This window comes from Hippichthys cyanospilos, chromosome 7, assembly GCF_059441005.1.
Source record: "Hippichthys cyanospilos isolate Australia breed blue-spotted pipefish chromosome 7, RoL_Hcya_1.0, whole genome shotgun sequence".
In the NCBI taxonomy this organism is placed as follows: Eukaryota; Metazoa; Chordata; class Actinopteri; order Syngnathiformes; family Syngnathidae; genus Hippichthys; species Hippichthys cyanospilos.
The window spans coordinates 6,080,585-6,097,712 of NC_142375.1; the positions used below are offsets into that span (position 1 = coordinate 6,080,585).

The 17,128-nt window shown below is 42.7% G+C and overlaps 1 protein-coding gene and 1 pseudogene across 2 annotated transcripts; both read left to right on the plus strand.

Annotated features, from left to right (window-relative positions):
• The first annotated feature begins 7,932 nt into the window (after positions 1 to 7,932).
• LOC148420806 (uncharacterized) lies at positions 7,933 to 8,547 on the plus strand (annotated as a pseudogene).
• A 2,458-nt stretch (positions 8,548 to 11,005) lies between these two features.
• Positions 11,006 to 17,124, plus strand: scoca (short coiled-coil protein a). 2 transcript variants are annotated; one of them, XM_088419368.1, is made up of 5 exons: positions 11,006 to 11,202; positions 14,229 to 14,300; positions 14,382 to 14,462; positions 15,770 to 15,908; positions 16,381 to 17,124. In XM_088419368.1, the coding sequence occupies exons 1-5, from the start codon at positions 11,139 to 11,141 to the stop codon at positions 16,385 to 16,387; spliced, it is 363 nt and encodes a 120-aa protein (XP_088275494.1). In that variant the 5' UTR covers positions 11,006 to 11,138; the 3' UTR covers positions 16,388 to 17,124. The 2 variants fall into 2 exon arrangements, with proteins under 2 accessions (XP_088275494.1, XP_088275495.1); XM_088419369.1 differs by having other exon boundaries at positions 11,011 to 11,202; positions 15,770 to 17,124.
• The last annotated feature ends 4 nt before the right edge of the window (positions 17,125 to 17,128 follow it).

The window sequence follows — 17,128 nt, forward strand, 5'->3', positions numbered from 1 at the left end:
TTGCGTGTTGGTAATGTGGTTTGGCTGGATGTTTTCCTCAGCAATCTTTTTGCAGCAGTAGGAGTGAAAGATGGCCATTTTTTTTCTTATACTGCTCTGGAAGTTGTTGTTCCACGATAGTCCTTACTCGGATCGATAAATGGCGTCATTTCATAAATCGCACCTAGATTAGCCTCCACAAAAATGTACAATTTTCATGTACAGCGATCATTCGCTGCTTCGCCTCCCCTATCGCATGCGCAGTGCATCGCAGATTTAAAAAAGAAAAAAAAAAGATATGTATGTCTTCATAATCTACTCCCGCCCTAACTCCTACCCTCATTGGTTGATGGTTGCAACGTAAGCCAATTACGTGTCATGTAGGAGTGACCGTCTCCCTCATGAAACTGCAGGAAAGAGCAGCGCTGCACTGGAACGTTGTAAATCTCTTACCTAAATTTCTATTTCTACTGTAATAGATTGGAATTCATACACATGCATGAAAATTCTGTCGGGAGGGGGTGGGCTTATTTTTGTACTTATTGAGGGGGGGGGGTCCCGGTCCCCATTTACCGCAAAAAACGAGGCATTACTGTATTCTGTGAGCTTTACTACCCACAGTCACGTCTTAATACAGTTCTTCGTAGCCGATAGTTTGCAGTTTAATCTGTGCTTCATAAGCATGTCTCTTTGTAGGTGCCATTTTTGAAGGTACTACTCTTTAGCCAAAGTGAAGTAATGCCCAACACACACATCCGCACTACATACCGATACCTACTGGGGGTGTGCCTTAAACCTCCTCTATCACGCCCACCCTTATCCCTTTCAAGGTCTGTATCCTATTCTTTATTACATCCTCTTTTTTTTCATATAAGCAGCGTGTTGGCAGGTTATGTTTTCGGTTAGTCAAGTGGAGCGCTCATTTTTTTGGAACTCGGCATACACATACGACGAACGTCATAAGATGTCTCATCGGTTTTGCCGATAATTTAAGACTTTGAAATTCATCTTATGTCCACGAAAATTCTATATATTGATGTCAATATAGTGTATTTTGATGAGTGACAGTAGTACTGTGAATGGCCATTATAAATAAAAAATAAATGTTGAAAGGTCTAAGATACATTCCTTTCAATGCTTTTGAATGATAGTCTGCTGTGATGTCAGAATGTTTTGCTCTGGATGCCGGAGCAGGTCAAGCTGTCTCTGGAAGAGTCAAAAGTAATGATAATGAGGTTCAAGGAAAACAACTCTTTCATTTTGTTTTGTTTTGTTTTAAACACAGCAAAGCGTGTGCACCCCCCCCAGTAAACAGTGTGCGTAAGTGGGATGAGAGGAAGGAATAACAGAGAGAGCTTGATCGTAGAGAGGGGGAGAGAGGAGGAGGAAGAGGGGGCATGTGTGGTGAAGATCATAAACTAACAGTATAGCCCTTCCTGGTTGCCTGTAAAGCCTGGAATGTACTCATGCAGGAGCAGAACACACATCTCAGGACAAATGCAGAAACAAATGTGCTTTCACAATAAGCCTGATAAAGTAATTAGAAAAAATAATTAGCAAAATGTGACATTGTATGCAGTAGTTATAGTTTGACAGTCCTTAAAACAAATATCTAGTTTTACAGTGGTTGCCTGGCAGACATCACATATTTTCTACAAGTTCCAGACCAAGGCCATAAAGGCAAATTTAAGGGACCAAATTTCTACCGCTTAACTATTTCAGTGCCAAGTGTTATCCGAAAAGGGAACCTAGTCTTGATTGCCAGCCAGGTTCGAGCATTAATTTTGAACATTTATTTTGAACGAAATGAAAAAAATTGTTTTTTGCAAAAAGATTTTTGTTTTGTGCACAACAGTGATGTTGACTAAAATATTTTTCGGTTAAGTGGCATCTGAAACATCTCAACAGTCCTTCCTTCTATAAAACATCTCCGAAAAAACACAATGGATAGATGGATAAACAGCAACATACAGTATTTACACAGAAGCGCTAATGCTAGACAATAGCCTTTTCCTCCGCGGTTTCCTAGGAGATTCTGGAGAGGAATTGCGACTGATATCAGTGGACCTTGTTTGTGAGTGTGTGTTGTATTAATAAGGCACCACACTTATAGCTTGTTCGAGCATCCGTTTACTGTTCGGCTCAGCGTACAGTGAATCAACAACGGCGCCCACGCAATGCATGTCGGGAGGTTGCTCGACTGACATAACATGCAGTTATATCCAACATCCACTAGATGGTACTATAATACCACCCGTAACATCTCCCTTTTCTTTAAGTACCCCAAACTCCAAACTCTTTTATAATATCATTAACGAACCGGACAAGTAATAAACTTTTCATTGTAACAGTAGAACATCAACAGTATAATAACATTAACGAACCGGACAAGTAATAACTTTTCATTGTAACAGTAGAACATCAACAGTAGAACAGCTCCCCTTCCATCCCCCCCTCCACAACCAGAACGCCCCCCCCCAGCCGCCCTTGTAGGCCCTGTGAACCTACAGGTCCAGTCTGCTGGGAGGCCGTATCTGGCGGCCATAACGCGACAGAGCAGGGGACAGAGATGGTGCTGACGATGGAACAGATGACGTTTCCGAGACCCTAGGAGAATCTGGCGCACCCGAACTGCTGGGAAACCGGCCCTGAGCCACCTGAGGAGAAAACCTCCACTGATCCTCAGTCATTTCACTCGGTGCCTGAACCCCAATGCCTCCAGACGCAGACTCCTCCACACCAGTCACCGAGTGTTGCGAAGACACCGGCTCCGCCATCCGTAAGTCGACCCGATTGCGACGATAGAGAGCACCCTCGACCTCCACCAGGTAGGACCGTGGAGCGACTTTCCGCAGACACACCCCCCTGCGCCAAATGCCCGTCCTGTCACCCGGCAGCGGCTTCATTCGAACTGCCTCACCCACCGAGAGCTCAGGCAAGTCCTTTGCAGATCTGTCGTATATGAGCTTGGAGACTTGTTTCCTGTGGCGCAACTTGTCAACCACGCCCACAATAACCCGCGGTTCGAGCAGCGCGGAAGCCACCGGCAAAGCCGACTTCAGGCGCCGTGCCATCAGACGTTGTGCAGGACTGCTGTCCATCCCCTCTGTCGGGGTGTTTCTCCACTGTAATATCGCTTTCCAAGCATCTTTTCCTTCACGAAGGGCTTTCTTGCACAGATTCTTAGCGATCTTCACAGCCGCCTCCGCCTTCCCATTGGCCTTAGGATGTCTCGGCGAGGAGGTGACATGCTCGAACTCCCACTCCACTGAAAACCGTCGGAACTGAGAACAGGCAAACTGAGGCCCGTTATCAGTGATAACCCTGTCGGGTTGACCATACCGGGCAAACTGAGCCTTGCATCGCTTAATCGTCGTCTCCGCACTGAGGTCCGGCAGTACATCAATTTCCCAGTAATCTGAGTAATGATCAACCACCAGCAGGAATTCTTTCCCACCGTGCTGAAACAGATCCAGGCTCACAATCTGCCACGGGCGTGTAGGCAGTTCATGGCTCAGCATTGTCTCTTTATGTTGCTCTACAGCGTACTCATTGCATATTGTGCACTTACTGACATAGTCTTTAATGTCAAATTGCATGCCAGGCCAGTATAAAGTCTCCCGTGCCTGTCTGTAGCAAGCGTCGCCCCCAATGTGACTGCAGTGCACTCTGGCCAGCATTTCAGCTCGCAGTGATTTAGGGATCACAACTCTCTGCCCTCTGAATAACACACCATTTTGAACACTCAACTCCTCTTTGATGGGCCAGTATTCTCTCACCGCCATCTCAGCGTCGTCCTTAATCGTTGGCCAGCCGTTCAGAACGATAGCTTTCACAGCTTGCAGCTGTGCGTCCTTGTCTGTGTGCCTCTGTATCTGCACCAATCTTTTGTCCGTGACGTTGAGATAGTCAGCCATATTTATGTGCTCAATTGCACGCTGCTCATCCACCATACTGCATACTGTATGCTCCGTCCGCACCATCCTGGGGTGTGAGCTGGACACAACTGCCCTGCTCAGTGTGTCGCTCATAAACATGTCCGGCCCTGGCTTGTAAACCACTTGCAAGTTGTAGCCTTGGAGAGCAAGAAGCATGCTCTGCAAGCGCTTGGGGGCATTCAGAAGAGGCTTGCCGAAGATGGGTATAAGGGGCTTGTGATCCGTCTCCGCCGTGACCATATCTCGACCGTAAAGGTAATGATGAAAACGCTGGCAGGCGAACACTATGCTAAGGCACTCCTTCTCTATCTGCGCATAGTTCTGTTCCGTGGGCGTAAGCGCCCTTGACGCAAATGCGACGGGCTGACCCTCCTGCATCAGACAGCAACCCAGGCCATGTTGACTGGAGTCACTCTGCACTGTGACGGGTTTCGTGACATCGTAGTACCGCAACACCGGAGTCATAGTCACAAGTCTTTTTATTTCCTTGACAGCTGTCTCATGTTTTGACAACCAGTGCCACACTGCGTCCTTGTCAGTGAGTCTCCTCAGAGGCTCACAAACCTCTGATAGCTGTGGAAGAAACTTGGCCAGGTACGTAACAAATCCAATGAGTCTCTGCACACTCTTGACATCTGTTGGGGCTGGCATTTCCAAAACAGCCCTTACTTTCTCTGGGTCGACCTTGAGACCCACCGCTGACAATATGTGGCCGTGGAAACGCACTTCAGACACCTTGAATTGAAGCTTCCTGATACTAAGGCGTAACTTGACCTGACGGCAGCGGTCAAGAAGGGCTACTAGCTTCGCATCATGATCCCTGTCTGCTTCCTCATCGCTGTCACCGCAGCCCACCACCAGGATGTCATCCGCTATAGGCTCCACTCCTTGAAGCCCTGCCAACAGCTCGTGCTGCCTCCTCTGGTAGACCTCCGGAGCCACCGACACGCCAAACGGAAGTTTCAACCACCTCTTCCGCCCCCAAGGAGTCCAGAACGTGGTCATGAAGCTGCTGGCTTCATCCAGCTTACACTGCAGGAAGGCATCTCTTGCGTCAACCAGTGTGAAAACTCTGGCTTTAGGTAGCTTGTAAAGCACATCCTCCAACGTGGGCATGATATAATGCGATCGCTTGAGTGCGCGGTTGAGGTGATACGGCTGTAAGCATATACGCAATTTATCTGGTCTCCTGACAATGACCATGTTGCTGATCCAATCTGTCGGTTCACTGACAGACGTGATATGTCCTTCTGCTTCATATTTGTCCAACTGGGCCTTCACAGCGTCTTTCAAAGCCACAGGGACATTTCGTGGCGCGCACTGCACCGGCTGAATCGCTGGATCTAGATCAAAGTGAACTTCTCCGGGGAGTGCCTCCACCCTACCCGTGAAAACATCTTGATATGCTGTGATGACTGTCTCCTTGGCGAGAGGTTTGGCGAGACTGTGCATGACTGTGTTGAGCTCCTCCACTCTGAGCTCCTCTGGAATGGTGAAATGTATGAACCCCATCTTTTCTGACATAGAGCCTGACAGCAATGGCAGCTGCCGTGCATTCACAATCTCAAACTCCAATTTGTATGTGTGGCCCTGCACCTCACAGTCCATAGTAGAAACTCCTAATGATGGAAGTCCATGATCTGAATACAGCTTGAGGGTGGTGTTGCTCCGCTTTAGTTTTTCTTTTGGAGCCAGTCTCTTTTTATCTCTGAGACTCATGACGTTGCAAGTAGCTCCCGAATCAATCTGGCATTTCTGTAATGCTCCGTTCAGCCGAAGTTTGACAAACCATTTTTTGCCTCTTGTCCTCACAGCTCCAATGCTTTCCACAGCATACACATCATTTGTTTCCATCTCGGAACTATCTTTGTCCATGTTCAGTCCTTCAGCTATGTGTAGTTTTCCCTCCTTTCTTTTCGTTTTGTTGCAAACTCTTGCGAAATGATTCGCTGTTCCACAAGCATTACAATTCTTGCCATATGCTGGGCAATGTTCCTTTCCTCTCCCATGCAATGTGCCACAGTATTTGCATGCGGAAGGACTCACATCCTGTAATCTAGGATGAGCACTCGTTCTCTCCGCAGTGCTAGATTGTCTTTTGAAGGTATGTTTTCCTACGGCGTTGACATTGTCCAAGTGAGATCTTTCCTGCTCAATAGCTCTCAACTGCAGATCACTCAACTCAGCTGCTCGACATGCTTCGATAGCGCTGGCAAGCGTCAAGTCCTTTTCCCGTAGCAGCCGTCTACGTGTGCTCTCATTTGCAATGCCGATAACTATTTTGTCTCTGATCAACTCATCCCTCAAGGCGCCGTAATCACAGGCAGCAGCTCTCTCTCTGAGTCGAGTCACAAAACAGTCTATTGGCTCACCATCCTCCTGTTTACAGCAGCCAAACATGTAGCGCTCATAGATCACATTTTTTGCAGGTTTAAAGTACTGTTCCAGCGAATCCAGAATGACAGAGACGTCCGCCCGCTCCACGTCCGTCAGCGTCAGGTTGTGTTTGTAGACATGCCGGCATTCAGCTCCCATAATGCTCCTTAAGGTCGCCGCCTGGACCTCCCCGGGCTTGCTCACCAGCCCCGTTGCTAAAGCATAATCTTCATATTCCGCTCGGAAAATGTCCCAGTTCGCACTCAGATTGCCGCTGAGTGTCATCGGAGTTGGAGGGGGAATGTTAGCGGCCATGCCTATTTCCTGGTTCAGCACCAGAGTCTCAGAAATTCACTGTAAAGCACAATAAACTCACACGCTAGCGCCATGTAGCCGTCAGCGCCGATGTACGTCCACTTCTGACACCATGTTTGTGAGTGTGTGTTGTATTAATAAGGCACCACACTTATAGCTTGTTCGAGCATCCGTTTACTGTTCGGCTCAGCGTACAGTGAATCAACAACGGCGCCCACGCAATGCATGTCGGGAGGTTGCTCGACTGACATAACATGCAGTTATATCCAACATCCACTAGATGGTACTATAATACCACCCGTAACAGACCTGTATCAGGATCGACTCATCTGACGAATCCGCTCGGCTTTGTTGAATTCAACATCAGATTACGCTGATTTCTTTAAACTACAGCACAAACGATGCCCTTGGCGTTCAAAGCCGTAGACGCATGCATCCTCCACCACTTCCTTTAAATCCACTCTGTCAGCTTTGGCTCCATTATTTAGCCCACCATGAGCCATATTTTGCTGCAATGTGAGCAAATTTATAGCTGATTAATTGGGTTATGCTCTTCTATCTTATTTTCTCTTGTTCTCTTCTCGTGCTCTTTTGCCCCCCCCCTCCCCAACACACACACACACACACACACACGCACACACGCACACACACACACACACACACACACACACACACACACTCTTTCCAACTACACGGCGCTCCACTACTCGTCTTTGTAATCATTACAGTGCGCAGTTGGCTTAATATTAAGAGGAGCACTGTCCACAAGTGCAATCTCTTCATTCATTGAAAAAAAATGTAGTTGACAAGAATTCTCATCACTGGCACTCTACCTAAGGATTTTACACAACAAGAATTCTTCTTCATGGCACTGGAATAGTTAATGACACCATATTTTTAGTGGGTATGCCCCCCGGGTAGGTTGTGAATTGGAGGAGAAGGAGCATTTCTGGTTGATGATGATGAAGTGAGGCAGAGCATCCCTAGAAATGAAAGAATTTTTGCTGGTGCAGACTGCGATGCACATGTTGGTACAGGAAACAGATGTGATGAAGAGGTGATTGGCAGGTTTGGTATTCACCAAGAGGAATGCAGAAGGTCAGACGGTGGTTGACTTTGCAACAAAGGATGGAAATGGCTGTGGCAAATACGTTCTTCCAGAAGAGGAATGAACATAGGGTGACCTATAAGAGTGGAGGTAGGAGTATACAGATATACAACATCTTGTGCAGACAATCCCATTTTCACGAGATTGGAGATTGCAAAGTCATAGTAAGTGAATTTGGAGCCAGGCATCATAAGATGATGGTGTGTAGGATGACTGATGAAGACGGCAGACAAAAAAGAGTGTTGTATGACCTTTAGGAAGGAGTTGAGACAGGCTCTGGATGGCCAGGCGGTGCTTCCAATTGACTGGACGACTACAGCTATTGTGATCAGAGAAACAGGTAGGTGAGTACTTGGTGTGTGACATAAAAGGAAAATATATAAGGAGACTTGATGGTGAAATGAGGAGGTGCAGCAGTGTTATACAGAGAACGAGGTTAGCTAAGAAGAAGTGGAACACTGAGAGGACCGAAAACAGTAGACAGAAGTACATGGAGATGCAACGCAAGGCGAAAGTAGAGGTGGCAAAGGGCTTGCGATGACTTGTATGCTAGGTTGGACAGTAAGGACTTAGAGACTGGCCTATACAGGTTGGCAAGGCAGAAAGACAGGATAGAGATGGAAGTGTATTGACTGAATCCAGTAGTGTGATGGGAAGATGAAATAGTACTTTGAAACGTTGATGAATGACAAAAATACGAGAAACCAAAGAGAAGAAGATGTGACTGTGATGGAAGTAGCAAAGATTAGTAAAGATGAAGTGACGGGGACATTGAAGAGGATGAAGAGTGGGAAGGCACTCAGCCTTGATATACCTGTGAAGTGTCTTTGAGTGGTACGAGTATCTGACTGGGTTGTTTCAGTAGGATCTTAGATAGTGAGATGCCTGAAAAATGGAAAACCATGCTGGTGTCCATTTTTACGAACAAAGGAGCTGTGCGGTTGTGGTAACTACAGACGAATAAGTCTGATGAGTCATACAATGAAGTTATCGGAAAAAGTAGTAGTTAAAGTTAAACTAAGAGCAGAAGTGAGCATATGTGACCAGCATTTTGGTTTCGTGCCAAAAAAGAGCACTGCTGATGCAGCATTTGCTTTGACACTGTACAGACAGGTTGACAGACGAGGTTAGACGGGAATCTCCATGGACCATGATGATTGGAGATAACATTGTGATCTGTAGTGAGAGTAGGGAACAGGTGGAGAAGAAGCTAGAGTGGTAGAGGTTGGCCCTGGAAAATATAATGAAGGTTAACTGCAGCAGCAAAACAGAGTATATTTGTGAATGAGAGCGGTCCAAATGGAAGAGTGAAGATATAGGGAGAAGCAATTAAGAAGGTGGAGGATTTTAAGCATTTAGGGTTAACAGTGACCAATGAAGAGATGAAGAAGTATGTGGAGCCAGGCTGGAACAGGTGAAGAAGACTGTGTGATAGAAGAGTTTTAGCTAAAATGAAAGGATAGGTGTAAAAGAGTGTGATCAGATCTGTGGTCAGACCAGCAATGATGTTTGGCCTGGAAACAGTGCTAGAGAGGAAAAAAACAGGAGGCAGAGCTGGAGGTAGCAGAGATAAAGATGCTGAGGTTCTCTTTGGGAGTGACCAGGAAGGATAAGGGTCAGGAATGAAAACATCAGAAGAACAGCACATGTTAGAGGTTTTGGAGATAAAGCCAGAGAGGCCATACTTTCCAATGCTTTCTCCTCAGGCTGGATTGCTTCTTCTTTTTAAATTTTTTGTTTTTCTCTTCCTTGTTTTTCTTTTTTTTTTTTAATTTATGAGTGGCAAACACACCTTTGATTTCTTGACCCGGTTTCTACGGATAAGGCATTATGGGGAGCCACAAATGCTTTATTGCATCTGAAATGAAGATGTTAATATACAGTATGTATGTATGTATGTATGTATGTATGTATGTATGTATGTATGTATGTATGTATGTATGTATGTATGTATGTATGTATGTATAGATCGATAGATAGATAGATAGATAGATAGATAGATAGATAGATAGATAGATAGATAGATAGATAGATAGATAGATAGATAGATAGATAGATAGATAGATAGATAGATAGATAGATAGATAGATATTCAGTGTTCATTTTAACTCTGAAATCTGTATAATTCAGAACCTTCAAACCTGCTCGCAATGTAAAACAATCAGAATTTTTGATATTATATCTACATTGTATATAAGCTTTCTGTTTACTGCGTGACTACTTAAATTAAACGTTAAAAATGGAGCGACAACTAGCTGACAACACGTGCATCTCTTAATGGTGTACTGTAATCAATAATAATATTTCACACATTAAAACATGAAATAAAATTCTAAAGTTAGATGATGAAATTATGCTGGAAATCGGTGACAACTCTACCCTAAACAACCAGAGTCGAGGAGAATTCTGTCCATTCACTAAAAAAATATCAAAATACAGTATCAATGCTCATGTGCTTTGTGCGAAAGTGGGCCAAACATGTACAGATGGACTCGTGCTCTACTCTTTTGCAGTCTGTTATTCCAGTCACATCTATTTGTATGTGTAAGTAGCTTTGGAAAAATACCATGCACAAAGACGGAGCATGTCAGGGTGCCAAAACGGGCATCTGGTTTCTGGTTCGGTTCGTACAGGAGACAATGAACAGTGAAATTCCTCAATGTGCATTTTATTGCAATTTAGAATTAGGTCCCTGTTAAAATAAATAAATAAATAAATAAATAAATAAATAAATAAATAAATAAATAAATAAATAAATAAATAAATAAATAAATTGTGCTCCAGAAAGTGATGGTGATTTTTGCAGTATTCATTTTGAACCATCGGAGTGCAGTCTAACACCACAGATCCAAGTCGACCAGCTGTCTGCCTTCATCTTCATGCCTTCCCGAGATATAGTATTTTGGACGGAACAAGAAGTTCAAAACAGGTTTTAGGAACTAGTTCATCAAATAACATATTTCATGTTACACAGCATCGCCTTTGTTCGAGGATACGCACAGCTTGCTGATAAAATGTTAAAATGTGCCTCGCTGACAGTTCGGGTTAATATGTGACAAGAATGTGTGCATTATTTTGTGAGTGCATAAAGTGTTTGTGTGAGTGTCGCTATGTGTTTTTCACTGGTCCAAATACTTTGACCTGTTACGCTTTCCTCACAAGGAAAGTTTTTGTCACCTCAGCAGGTTTGTTGCCATGGTGATGTTTTCCCGTGACAACTCTTGTAACTGGAGTCGCCGTTCAGGTCGGGTAGGTAGCTGCATGACGTTGTAATTGAGTCAGGCCGCAGGTGAGTGTGGAGGAAGGGCCATTGTGAGCAGGAAAGTGAATGAACACAAACAGACAGTGAGATCACGATTGCTTTTCAAAGACAAACATCAAAACAACCTCGAAAGTTGAAGGAGGAAAAACAAAGGCGTACAATGGAGGCTGAATTGGAAGACGAAGATGAGACTTTTACGAACATCTCGCTTGCAGACGATCCAGGTAAAGCTTCATAAAGCCTTTCTTTGTACGTATGAACATTAAATTGGAGCTTTTAGCTTAACCTAACGTTATTGCTAAGTATTCACCCAAAAAACTAAAGAAATCATGTTTCTTACAGTCAAATGTTCAGAATCAATTATCACTTTGTGAAATTAAAGCAAGGGTAAGAAGGTCAACGGTGGCTAGGAATGTTTTTAAAGAGAGACAGAACTGTGGTATGTTATCATGAATATGCATTACAAAAAAATAAAAATAAACAACGATATTATCACTACCTTGAAAGGTAATATAGTTTGCAGTTTGACATTAACAAGAGGACACACTTACTATATCTGTGCATAATTTGTAAACCATTTCTAATCATACGCAAACTCTTGAGATGTTGAATGATAAACTGTATCCAACGTACATGACATTGACTGACACTAAGCAAATTTGTTCACCTTTGACCACAATTTAAATCAGATTTCGAGGTTGTGTAACTAGAATTCATAAAGACACTTTTGCATGTGGCAACTTATGGTTTGTCTTTCTCACCGTTTTGAGGTTAGGGTGTGGGTTGTGTGTGAAGTTTGCATTTCTGTGCTTTTGTGTATTTTCTCTAATTGCTCCGGCATTCCTTCACATTCATAACCACACTTTTTTTTTCTTTTTTTTTGTGAGTGTGAGTGTGGATGTGTCAGTCTCATTTTTTCCCACCCAAGCTATCCCACTCTCTTACTATAGAAATGTTATTATATTATGTTGTCTTTTCTCTCCCTTGTTCCAGTTCTGGGCTCACTGGGGCCTACTATAGTGTGTACCTCCCTCCCCATCTTCCTCTCTGTTTAATGTGAATACGAACACATCTTTGCCAATAACATAAGGCTTTAACAGAAAAATAGTTGACACACACAAAAATAACGAGAAATCGGCCATCAATTAGAAGTGGGCTCTGTTCACTGGGACACTTCAAGAGAAACACATTCCGCTCAATGACAAAAGTAATTAATAACATAAGAAAAAACTGGTATTTATACATAATGATTTGTAAGGATGTAGCAAAACATTTGCCATTAGTTAAAAAAAAAGAGAAACTGTTTTTGATGTGCTCAAGTGACAGAATGACTGTGCATATTCAACTACAGCACTGTAAATGTAATCAACTGTAACATGCTCGCTGTACCTCCACTCTTTTATTCTAATTAATATTGCGTTTGTGGAGTATGAATCAAGCAGATTCAGCCATCGCGAGGGGCATCCATTTTCGCCTCTACTGCCACCTACAGTCGACTAAAACTGACGTCACTGTGCGCAAGGGCTCGACCGCTGTTGACCCGTCGCAGCAGATCAGCAGTTGACGTGTCGATGTTAACTAGCACAATTTTGCGTTGTCACTACCAGTAGAACACAGTTGTCAATCCCACGCCTCCTAACTGGAAGGAAGATTATTTACAAATAGCTATTTTATTTAGTTGTTTATTTAAAGGGTGATAGTTGCGGCGCCCCCTGTCAGTCAGTGGAGTAACGTACCTGCAGCGGTGAGGAATCCTCATCAGATTCAGCCGCCGGCGTCATCGTCACTGACTGACTGTGTGTGATAGTTTGTCGCGTTTAAAACGATACTCCGTGTTTCGGAGACCACACAGTCTTGATTTTGGTGAGTGGTAACAATATGACTCGTTTTTGTAAGATGATAGTTTGCGTTGATGGACATGCATTCATTCACAACCTGCGGAAGTTAGCGTCCAATGTTAGCCGTATCTCAGTAGCTGCAATAAATGAAAACAAACAAACAAAAAACAATTATTGTTGCGCTCTGTGTAGAACAGTCAAACATGGCATCTGAATTAACGCGCTGTTAACGAAATGTTACACATTTGTAGTTTTATTTGTAAACGTTGTTGTTTAGGCAGACTGCAAACGCTAGTTAGCTAGCATAGCTAACCCAGAAGAGACGTGGTCGTATCTCGCCTGATTTTACAACAGCGTAATTGCTGAAATGATTTTCTCCGGGATGCTTGTTGACAAGCTATGCTTTTAATACTCATGTGTTAATTTGGCCTCTGTCGAATTGACCTTTGTTAATATTAAGCGGCGTAAATAACGGTCCGCAAGCTTCAATGATAGGATGGTTGTTGGTAGTGGTCGTCATTCAACACACTGCTTACCAAAAATGTGATTCAGAACTACAATATATATTTAAGATACACTCTATGTAACACTGGAGTTATGTTATAGTTTTAGTTATTGGAGTTGCTCGTGTCTTACAACGCTGCACCACGGGAACCAAACTATTTTTTGTTAAATAATGGTTTACTTGTCAATGATGAGTAAAGCGAGTTTAAAAATAACATCAGTAGTTTAGGTGCTTGCATAAGAACCAGACCAGAAAATTGTGAGGATCAGATGAAGCAAATAAAAGGGTGCGGCATCTGCTCCTCGGAAGCCGCCATCTATCACTTAACCGATAAACCCATGCAACTGTTAAGGATATTTCTGAACTGTGTTTGCATTCACGTAGGACTAAAATATCAAAGATAGGATTTACACCGCCAATTTAAGTGATCATTCCTGAATGAAAATAAGACTGAAATTATTTTTACCATTTATGGCACATGTGCAATAAATTCCAGCTATATCCGATTAATTTTTCATCACCACTGCATCACAACAGTTTCAAGCACTAATTTCTATTGCTTTCTAAACTATGAAGGCAAGTCAGTAAATCAAGTTGCACACCGTCAGTGTTGAACCTTGTTGCGCAGCAACGTGTCGGACAGCTCTGAGAGCTTTTGGAAGAGATTCACAACAACAACAAGGAGGATGCAATGGGCAAACCTGTTTCCCAGACCATGGCTTGTTGAAGGAGCAGTGATTTGATTCATCATTACTATAATAGTGTTGATAATTTATATTAGCCTGCCTTGTTATTTGTTTAGTAACAGTAAGCTATGGCCTTTTAGGTAGTTAAAATGTTTGGTTTTGTTTAACATTTTGGTGTACCCCACGATCCCTATTGAAGTATATCTGTCTTCCCTCTACAGTGGACAGCAGAGCTGCAGCCCTGTATACTAAGCCAGAGAACGATCTCTTCATCATGAATTGTGACATAGATGGTATGACTACTCCATAATAAAGTAATGTCTAAGAACAAAATATTTGTAGTGTGGAGTCAAAGCGATTGGATTCTTTTTCAGGGGACATGGAGAACCAAGTGGAGATGGAGGAAAAGACAAGGCTAATAAATCAGGTGTTGGAACTTCAGCATACTCTGGAAGGTAACATAATCGCCATTTCCCCCCTTTTAATCCTATAACCTTTATTAAATAACACTGGCGTTATACACTGTATAACAACTATACACTGGCAATCACTTTAACATCGATACTTTAAAAAAAAAAAAAGTTGACATAAATTTGATGAACGAGGGGTAGTGAACAATGTCACTTGTATCCGACACATCTTTTTTTCCTTGTCACAGAATTCAAGTAATGTCATCCAGTGTAACATAGAACATTAAACACAACACACTACTCTTAACATAGCATTCTGATTAATATTGTGTTTGTGGAATATGAATTAAGCAGCAAAAATATCTGTTTTTATCCCAGGAGGCTTCCATTTTGCTTCTCGCTGTCGACTGAAAATGGCATCGTAGTCACTTGCTTTTTGGTTTTGGTGATGTGTCGTTCTCGAGCTAAGACCTGAGCAACTGTCATTCTCAGTCGACAGCAAATGCCAAAATGGCAGCCTCCCAAAGGCACAAAACAAGGTGGATTTTTCTCCATATTCCACAAACGATTTTAGACACAACGCAATGTAAATAGTAGCGGCCGCCATTTATTGTACAGAAGATGTTGCATTGAACTTCCCCTCGCATACATTTTAACTTTTAAAAGTGAAAAATGAAATATATGTAAATTCTAGTGGCTCTGGATGTTGCATTCTAAATGGAAGGACAGCAGTAATCATGGGAAATTGCTTTCAGTTTCAAGTATACAGTAACAGGGACAAAGCTTTTTGAAGCTCGCCAAGATCAAGGTAGCAGGTTTCCCTCAGAGTCCAGACCTCAATCTTTATCCAGAATCTACTGAGGGAGCTCAAGGTTAGTTTCCTTATTCAGAGGCCAAGCAAATCAGAGAAGCTGGAATAATTTGCCATCTATGAATAGGCTAACATCAGCATTGACCAGTATTAATCCACAGTATGATACTATTTTGTTATTTCAATGAAACATCTTATGTGTTAAGTGTTTGGAATTTTACAGGCATCTCTTCTACAATGGACAATTAGTTGTTTTTCATTTATGTGAAAACACTGGTCATATTAAACATTCTTTACAATGATTAGGAAACAGAAATAAGCAAAGCTTTTCTAAAAAAATCTTTGACAATGTTCATGTTTTAAATTGATCAGTTTTAAGTTGATCACTTGTGAGCTATTGCGAACATACCTCCTGGGTCCTCATATAATACCTGGTTCCCACAGGCACAATAATGTTGACACTGTTCAAAGTTTTGTTTACCACTACCATTTTTCATGTGGCAATTCCTCATTACGCAGCAAACTTTTTTGTTTGCTACAGACCTGTCAGCGCGGGTGGATGCGGTCAAAGAGGAAAACTTGAAGCTGAAGTCGGAGAACCAGGTACTCGGTCAGTACATCGAGAACCTCATGTCTGCGTCCAGCGTCTTTCAGACCACCGACACCAAGAGCAAACGCAAGTGAGTTGAGATGAAGAGAGACATGGAGGCAGACTACGTTTTTACCCCTGACCTGGGCCCAAAGTTCAACGCTTTTGTCACCTGTTCAGCTTGCTCTGACAGCGCTGATTCACATTTAATTTTGTCATGTGGCACTTTTTCAGGGTTACAGTATAATTGCAGTGAAACTATTGACAGATGTGTGGAGTCCCAATTTGCGTGTGCATACACGTTAAAATACAGAGTTCTTTTTAAGAACGGGTGAAAATGTCTGCACGCAAGTGTAGTGCTTAAGTCAATTTTGGTCAACGTTCACTACATGAAAATTTTACAAATAACTCTTACCGGCAAATAGCCCAGCCACACAAATAAGACTATTGGCAGATGCTAAGTGCTTGCTGCCTACTACAGACGAGGGAGGTGTGCCACATGACTCGACTAACTTGCCATTCAAAGTCATGAGTCACTTTTTGCTTTACTGTAATGTCTTTAGGTCATAACCGTGCACCGTTGTTACCCACCTGGTTTCCTGTTTAAAGTCAGTGTGATCGCAGCTTCCCGTCTCAGCATTCAACATTGAAGTGGGCTGATGCAAATCAGGTTTCAATGAATATTGTGACTTCATAACGTACTTGTTTTTGTTATCAAGTCATCATGAGCAGACAAGACATTGCATGACTTTTTTCCACTGCCAAGCAGAACAGCGTTCCTGTAAAATGTATTAGCAAGGCATGTACACCTTTAGCCCCAGCCCTCATTGTGAGTTGAGTCCCTAAAATTGAAAATGAAATGTACTTGTATTTTGTTTAGTCAGTCATGACACTAAAAATATTTTATGATGCAGATTGTTTGAATAACAAGGTGTAGATCTGGATAGGTTGAAATGGGACTCGAGACATGAGCAGAAGACAGACGCTTTGTACTTAAAAGCAGTTGAGTGCATGTTAGTGCTATTGATCTGCTGTGGGAGACCAGGGCCGGAAATGTGATGCTGTTCTCCTTGTTGAACTGCAAAATGGAAGGGCATCGGTTTTCAAAAATAGCATTAGCAGCCAGATGTACTCTGAAATCTTCATTTGAAATTCATTTCCTGTTATAATTTATTACAATTATTTTGGTATGTTTAGGTTGTCTGAAAAGTATTCAGAGTAAGGTACATCCAGGATCCATTTTATGTGAAAATAATCCTGCACTGTTGTTAAGAAACTTTTTTTTAAAATAAAAGCCTAAGTTCTAAGATC